Genomic DNA, 9178 nt, shown 5'->3' on the forward strand with positions numbered 1-9178 from the left:
TAAACAATTATTTTCAGCCAAATAATCGGTCTTTGTCATAATGTGTATCGATTTTGAATATTTGTTTGTTTATTCTTTTTTATGAAGCCAGGGAAGATAGCAAGTGAGATTGTCTATCTGGAATGAAGATTGGAAAGGTCATGGAGTTTGGCAATTCACTTGTGGGCAAATTGCATTCGCCTTACTGGCAAGCTGTTACTTTCAGAATGTGTCAGAAGGAGTGAACATTTTTCATGTTAAAAAGCTTCATTGTGGAGTACAAAAACAGGTTTGTCGCAATTCAGGACTGTGCAGTTATACCTGTAATCGTTCATTGCATTTCCAGAGGATTTCAGAGAGTAGGCTTACGTATAGGGCAGTATTTATACTGTAAGTGATAAATCTCTGCTGGAGTAACAAGTATTAAGTATTCAAGGGAGGAGATCAAACACGTGCAACTAAAAGGTTGTTGATGGATGAGGTAAAGTAGTTATGCAATTTTTTATGGGTAGGATAAGGAAGAGTGAGGGTAATAAAACCTTCTTGTGCACCTTTTTCAGGCTAAAATGGTAGGTGGTGATCAGAGATACAGTAAATGTACCATTTGGTCCTTACCTTTCACTGAAACAAATGCACTAGAGATATATTGTGATTAGATTATCACTATAAATATTAATTAGAAGTCCTGCATTGCATATATAATGCAGTGTAGTGATTTGTAAATAACAAAATCTTGCCAGTTTCAAGACAATTTTACAGCACAATTTTTAAACATAGTTTAAACCTTGACAAAATAAGCATCCCATATTATTTAATGCTTTCTACACTCCCTGATACGGCATTGTGTGATTTCCAGTAGACGCCTCCTTAAAGGACATCAATTTGAGACCAGGAATGACAATGCAAAACATGACAACTCAGTCGAAGCCCGTTCTGAAAAAGGCCTTCACTTGCTTCCATAAGTGACGAGCACTGATAAAGATCTTTGGAGTATCCAGGAGATTATTATGAAAAAGGTCTCTTGTTAAAACATATTGATGAATGACCTTTTCCTTTTTTTAAGTTGGGTACTTATTGAACACACCTTGTATTTGTAGTAGTTAATTAACTATTTGAAAGTCAAACAAAATAAGAAGCTAATCAAATTGGTGGTAGGTGTATTATATTTTTCAATAATATGAAATGATAATAATAAAAAACACAGGAAACAACATAGTGATGAATTTAATTTTATAAAACACACATTTACATTCATTCTTGTTTCAAGCATTTCATGGAATTTTACCAAGTTTATAATTATTACATTTCAGTATGTTAACCATAAAATATACAACTACATAAACTTTGTGATAGTTAATTAACTACACTAGAGAATATTTGTTCAAAATAATAAATAAGTGAAACATTATTAGTTTTAGTATTGCCCTTATAAAATAATAAAGTACCGTAAATATTATGATTTAATTGGATTGTGCATTCACAACAAAAAGTATTGTTGGAACTGAAAGTTAAATATGAAAACATAAAAAAGGAATCTAAATCCAAATTTTATAAGAAAAGTAAGATTTCTTAATGAAGAAATCGATCTGCTGAGATCTATTGAAGAAAAGTATCTTACTTTATGAAAGGATAAAATGATGAATCTTATGAACAATATGATATCACTTACAAAGGTATAATTAATAGTGATGTTTAAATTGCATGTTTTCTGAGAAATGGATGTGTACACTCTTTATACACAGCATTAGGCTAGTGTTTATTTTTCATATTTGGTACAATTTATGTTATGACAATGAAATCAATTTGAATTAACTGTAGCCTAATACTTAGGGCATATCTAACAACTGACTTCTAATAGAAGAAAAATTAGTGGAATGTACCATATGAAAAGATATAATCCATATTAAATAAGCTCCTATAACTAAAAATAGTATTAATAGAAAACTATATATCTTGATGTATTTCTCGAAATTTACAAACATGTTTTTATTTCAAGATAAATGCCTCTGGAGTCGAAAATACAAATAAGACACTTAAAACAACAAATGCATTCTAATAGGATGACGAAAGTCTTACATATTATGTCTTGTTCATAAAATCAGGTTTCAATACATACTACATCGATAAATACTAAGCATTTGACAAAAGTACAAAACTTCACATTTGAGCAGAAAATGTAGTTCTTAACTATAGATCGTCTCTCCTGTCTATTTTTACAAGCTCCACTTCAAATATTAACGTGGCTTCTCCAGGAATCTTTGGAGGAGAGCCATGAGAACCGTAGGCTAGGTGAGGTGGGATAACCAACTTCCTCTTCTCTCCGGCACACATCCTGGGAAAATAGAAATACACCTCTTATAAATGCGGTTTAATATTTTATCATTGTAAAAGATCCTGAATTTCTAACTTTTGACAGGTATCTTACGTATAGAGCCAATAATTTTTACGTCATTTCAAAACTATAAGAAATTTATAAATAACTACATTTAATCAAGGCTAAGTTCATTTCTAATGGAGCAGTTTACATGTTATTGGTTAATTGTTCTGGCATTCTGACAAAATGTGATAATTTAGTGGTGGCCCCTGTACACTTTCATCCTTCAAACAATTTCTACTTTACAACCAAGACAGAACATTCACCAACATGATATATGATATGCCTGTAACCCCATTCACTGTAATCAGTATAGCAAAAAGCCCATAAAAGAGAAGAAGTTTTCATACATGATTCATGTTTGGATAGTAATTACAATCATTACCCCATTAATCCTTGGTCCCAGCCTTTGATCACTTGGCCCGATCCTAGGGTGAAAGTAAGAGGATCTCTTGACAAGCTGCTGTCGAATTCTGTTCCATCTTCTAGTGTGCCCTGAACAATAAAAAGCAAAATAAAAACAATATGATTCAGCATATTTTAAATCTAATATGTTTAAAAAAATGTTTATCTTCAATACTTTTACGGGTACCTATAGTTCTACTAAGTTAGTTACTGATTTAGCTTAGTTTAATATGTATAGCTTGTAGGCTACCACATATAACTCTACTGAATATGATGGTAGATCACTTGTGTGATGGTAGTCTACTTGTGTATTTTTAATTAAATCTAAAGCAACAAATTAGTATTTAAACAAAAAACCCTAAAATAAACATACCTTTAAAATATTTTCTTTTCAGGTAATGTTAATGTAATCTTATAGGCTACATCTTCAAAGAGAACACCTGAATCTGATCCATAGATTAGGTACAGGTAGAATTTTCTTTGTATATCAATCACATATTGATTTTCAAATAATCCTAGTCTGATTTTAATTTTTAGACTCACGCAACCTGTGTCATGGCTATTATCTTGGTTTCCTGGTTCACATAAAATAATTTCTATAAACAATTCAAATTTTGAAATATTTTGTGATTGCTATAGAGATTTATGTTCAGTCAACAAATGTCAAGACTCTGTATTTTGACAAATGTGTAATAAATTATCTTGGTTGGCATTTTAGTAATAGCCTACTAAATAACATATTATCGGATTTGGTAGACTGTTAGATATACTTCATAATTAATATGAAATCTACGTACAATTACGCCTCCCCTTCTTTTAATCTCTCTAGCCTAACGTTCAAAAGAATTATTAGGCCTAAGGTTAGCTAATTAGACATTTGATCTCCATAAGAGAATTTACTTGAAATAGGCTTAATTGAGAAATAAAGAGAATTTAAAGGGGTAGAGTATCATAAGCGGACCCGGTTTTTCTATTGATATTATCAAATGATATTTAATTATAATACCTATCGATATAATAAACCAATAGTAATTAATTTGTACAATAACTAAATCATCTGCATTAACTGTTCACACATTTTCATATTCTAAACACAATTTGTTCTATAAGGAACTATAGTTAACGTTAGAAAACTACAAACACTAAAATATCATTTACACTAAGATGTTTGTTTTGTTGTTACCTTTTCTTAATTAAATAAACGTCATTTTTCCTATCACTTGTCTTAGTTTTATCATTTGATTAATGGCTATGGTCCCTTTATTATTTATGACATTATGTAATTGTTTAAACTATTTCTCTTAATTTGAAACATGTGACGGTACCAGTAAGATTAAACGCCGGGGCGGCAAATCACGAATTTGACGTTACCAACGTATTCTGCTCACCCTCCTGAACAAAAAATATATATAGTACTAGGGGGTGCAAATGACAAATAACATGATTTTAGGGGGTATATTGATAAGTGGTAAAGTTTCTAATGTTTTAATGTTCAGTTTGTGTGCTGTGTCTGGATAATCTGTTTACTTGAATATTATCTGCGGCCGGGACTGATAGCAGCCTGATAGCATACCTGTTATCTGAGTTGTCCGGGGCATAGGTCAGTTCTGCACAAGATATCGTGTTCAGTAGGTCGGATTGAGTGAGTGAGTTTACAATGATGAATCAACCATCCACTAGTTCAACCAACCCTAGTGAATTGTGTGTGTCGGAGTGTTTCGTAGGGCACGTAAAGAGCTTACGTTTTAACCGAAACGAAATTATCTCTTTTTTAATAGAACAGGGCATTTTTAAAAATGAGTGTATTTGTTCGTCGTGCGGTCGAGTGGTGTTTTTAAACCGGGAGACTGTGTCGTTTCGTTGTAATAGACCACTTTTTTGTTGCTGCTGTTTAGCTATATCCGCCAACACACACTAATGGTAAGTGTTCTCTGTTAATATCCATCTATATATTTGAGTTTTTCATGATTTATTTAGTTTTTAAACTTTACATAATTGCCTTTGCATTACATTTCAATTTATATTTTTGATCAGCCCCTCTAGAATTTTATATTTTACTGATAGGTACTATCTCGAGGGATGTTTTTTCTTTTATTGACATCAGCGCGGGGCAGCACCGAAGGTGCTGCCGAAGCCCGCGCTGATGGCCGGAGGCACTCGTAATTAATTTTTTTTCTCGAAATTAAGAAAAACATTATTAATTTTGATCAAAATTCTGCTCATTTCTGTAATTTCTCATTTACGTTTGCAAAGATGGCGGCGCAACCGATGACGTCATCACGAGGTTCAATCATTGGCCACAAAAGGTCACGTGACGCTAGACGTGGATGTAGAACATGGAGATATTACTGGAAAGTTATTTAATTTTTTATTTTTCTAGAACTTCGTTATTTCTCATTTCCACCCCATCAAACCTTATACTTTTTTTTATATAGGACGATTCCAATAAGTTAAGAACGCAAAACTCGTATTTTTCCGCCCCGGCGGTTAATATGATAATTACCCATGTGACTAATTGAGTATTTCATACGTTGATATTGATTGATAGTTCTGTTATTTATATAAGTATCGATAATTGGAATATGGACAAAAAACTGGGTCTGCTTATATTACTCTATCCATATACTGACCTCACCATCATGAAACTAGCCATTCTGGTACCAAGGACTGACTTGGTAGGCCTAATTCAAAATGTTTTACCAAGATTTCAAGCAGACCTACTTTTGTATTTGTTAGGTAATAAAAATGTAGATTTGTTATTTTATACATACTAACTAAGTATAAATTCACAATAAAACTGTATACAACTTGTAGGTTTTATACCTTTTTATAAGTATAGTACAGTAGGCCTAACTAACCTAACCCATTCAGGGTAATTAAAATAGATTGCTTAATGATACAAATTATTATGCATATTTCTAATAGCTACTACATGCTATCTAATAAGCTACCTTGATTTACCAAACTAAGTTTATTATTATTACCCTATAATGCATGTGCAGAAAGTCGCCCTTCTTAGATTTCACTTGACAGTTATCAACTCGCTTTTTAATGCCAATTTGCAACTTCTTTTTAGCAGGCTTTTCTTCAGAACAGGAACTATTAAATATAAAAGAAAAATATAGTAATGTTACAAATATTAAGGTTTGTACATTCATTTTTGGTTTGAAACACGTAGCAGTACTAAGAAATAAACTTTTAAAATTACTCCTAAGAAGAGTAAAATCACGTAAACAATCTAAACGAATAACAGCAGAAGACGCGGACGAACACAACTGGTCGCTTTATTATCTTGTATGTTTACCAGCTGATTAACAATATCAAAATTAGAAGTGATTTGTTGTGTACCAACTGCTACTCAGCACATCAACAATAATTCATAATAAAATACTGTGAACATATAAAGGGCTCTTGAAATAACTTTGAAAGGGAAATTTGTAATGAAATAGAACTAATAATAAAGAAAAAAATTAAATATGAAATTATATTTTGTACAATACAATTATGTTGGATAACTTTATGTTGAAAAGCTTAATATTAGTTACATTAAATTGATTTTTAGTTTTTATTTATTTCAACTGAAAACCATTATAATTAATACGATAAAGCAATACATTCATATGCATAACTGAAACATATCTTAATATACGATCCCTAATTGATATTACAGTAATAAATAAGCTCCAGAAGCTGTATTAAAGAGTTATAGCAATAGGTGAGTTAAGAACTAGGAACTAAGTGGATCAAACCAGAAACTAGTGAGGAAATGTTTATCAAAAACACAAATATAAAGCATATATTTGTTTGATATAATCAAAATTACTTAACTTAAATACCTTGACAACTACAATAAACAACATAATACATGTCATACCGTAGTTAATAAGTAGAGCGTTGGTAACAAATAGTGACAATAAAACTACGAAAAAATAAATGACAAGGCAAATAAATAGTGACAACCGAATAGTAACATAACGGTTATATAAAATCAAAAACATAGCAGGTAGGTAGTATCTCAATCTCGCGTGAAACAACTTAGGCATTGTTTTGGATTGTTTCGACGCTGCTGCAGAAGTCCACCTCCTTGCAGATAGTTTGATCCAAGCGCAGGATTCTTGCCAACGGGCTATGGAAAGCGTATGCCCTAAAGTGGCGATGTCTCTAGAACAATCCCTGAAAGCGAGTTGTTGAAGATGGGAAAGGGACCCGTATATAAATCTCTATCATCAGTTTACAACAATTGGTTTTACCAGTTTAAGTTTTGTAGAGGAAGAAGACATCGGTAACAGATCGCCGAACCAAGAGATCAGGTAGTCCCAATTCAGCGTTTAGTGCTTCAAAATCAACGTCCCGGTACGGGATGCCTTGTTGAACTTTAAGAACCTTAAAAAATATATTCTTTATCACCTCAACTTTTGATGTTTGGCATCTAAGATACAGTGACCCCAATGTTGACCCACATTCCAGGAGCTGGCGGAATTAAGAACAGAAAAGTGTTTGTAGTGCTAGGAGCTGTTAATGTCCCTGGCTGATCTTGCTAGGAAGCCGATGAGTTGGCTTACCCATTTAGTTTTGTAATCCACACGCTCTTCAAAAATCAACCCGTCAGTGAAGACATTCCCGAGATCCGTAATAGAGTGAGCTCTCTGCAATGATGATCCTTCAAGTTGATAGTCGAAGGTAGTAGTTATAGCTCTTCGATGAAAGGTATAACCAGACATTTGGATACATTCAGTCTTGCTGTTTTCAACACACCTCCATGCAATTGCATCATGAAAGACTGGAGTCGGAGAGCATCACTGTAGATTTGAATTTGGAAATATGTTTTGGTATCGTCCCCAAAAAATAGGACCCTCACTATATTATTGATGAAAAGGTTGAAGAGATATGATCTTAGATTCGATCCCTCAGGGGCACTAGACGTATCAATAAATTGCCTGCTGTAGGAATTTTACCACTAGACGCCTTCCTGACAAGTAACTTTCAATCCAAAGAAAGGAGAGAATTGCCTATACCATAGTTGCAAAGCTTGACTAGCAAAATATTGTAACCCACCTTGTCAAAAGGTTTTTGCGAAGTTTAAATATGTCGCATCTACTTAATTTACCCAATCGAAAGCCTCTAGTATGAACTCTTAAAAAACTAAGATAAGTTTTTTTAAGGATAAGCAATCCTACAATGCTGCCAAGGATTTTTAATGAGACCAGCAAAATGCTTCAAAACGTCCAGGCAAGACACTTTCCAGGAGTTTTTCTAGAGAAAAAAGTATTTATGTCATCGGTCTGTAATGTTTAATGTCTTCCGGATTGTCTTTCTTTAGAATTGGGAAACATGGCCAAGTTTCAGTACTTCGGAGAAAGTTTCTTGGGAGATTAGATCGGCATCTCTTGCCGGTATCAAGAGATGTCATCTTTATTTCCACTTACTGGGCTGAGAATATACAAAAGCCGAAGTTATGTTTACCCTGGTAACGTATTTTTGAGATTTCCTTGCACTTGTCACAAGCCATAGAAAACCTATAATATTCTGCACAACTCGAAATTTGTTTATATGATTTGTGAGCCATCTTAATTTCTGTAATAAGAGAAATTAGTTCTTCAGAGAACCAGATGGGAAATACAGATCTACCGGAACGTTTCTTCAGGCAGATATAAATTATGTATACATTTTAAAATAGTAAAAATATTTGAAAACATGTACAAATCTCTGCATAGTCTTCAAACGTATTAAATCTTTAGAGAGATGGTTTACAAAAATCTTTTACAACGTCATCGCATAGTACTAGTATGTAAGAGTAGAATTTTCACATTCTCAAAATGATTAATCAATAATTTGTACTTTGCTGTCATTAAACAAGATGGGTTGTAATTGACATTGTAAACAATTGCAAATATAAAAATTATTTGTTTAAATTTAGATAGGCCTACACGTCATATTTACTATTTAAAATTATATAAATTCATCTTGTTAAAGATCTGACGTGGTTCTATTAAAACGTACTTCAAAATGACATCTAACATTGAAATATTTCTTTTTTTTTTTTTTTTTTTTTTTTTTGACTTTAATTTATTTACAATCTGTTTATATACAACAAACAATAAGTAAATTTGATGATAAATCTTAAGGACATGGTTAATCAAAGTTCATTAACCTTAATTAACATAAACATTTAAGAGATTGTTCATCTTTAAAATCGATCAGCTAAGTTTAAGAAATCATGTCTTTTTAGCCGAAATTGATGGTCACTGTTGTCCAGCAGATTTAATAGCCAAGTAGTTAGGATGAGAGTTTAATTTGTTTTGATACTTGATGCAGAACTTTGGAATTTCTTCAGTAACAAAAGGGATATTCGTGTCTCTGTGAATGACTTCATTACGAACATACCATGGGGCCTGTAATATCTTTCGGAGAACTTTAGAT

The 9178-nt window shown here is 32.5% G+C and overlaps 1 protein-coding gene across 1 annotated transcript; it reads right to left on the minus strand.

Moving 5' to 3' along the window:
* Positions 1-1185: 1185 nt before the first annotated feature.
* Positions 1186-6043, minus strand: LOC124360007 (peptidyl-prolyl cis-trans isomerase FKBP2). The gene is made up of 3 exons (XM_046813233.1): positions 5743-6043; positions 2739-2848; positions 1186-2311 (listed from the first exon to the last, which is right to left on the minus strand). The coding sequence occupies exons 1-3, from the start codon at positions 5914-5916 to the stop codon at positions 2167-2169; spliced, it is 429 nt and encodes a 142-aa protein (XP_046669189.1). The 5' UTR covers positions 5917-6043; the 3' UTR covers positions 1186-2166.
* Positions 6044-9178: the final 3135 nt, after the last annotated feature.

Source organism: Homalodisca vitripennis, chromosome 4 (genome assembly GCF_021130785.1).
Source record: "Homalodisca vitripennis isolate AUS2020 chromosome 4, UT_GWSS_2.1, whole genome shotgun sequence".
NCBI lineage: Eukaryota > Metazoa > Arthropoda > Insecta > Hemiptera > Cicadellidae > Homalodisca > Homalodisca vitripennis.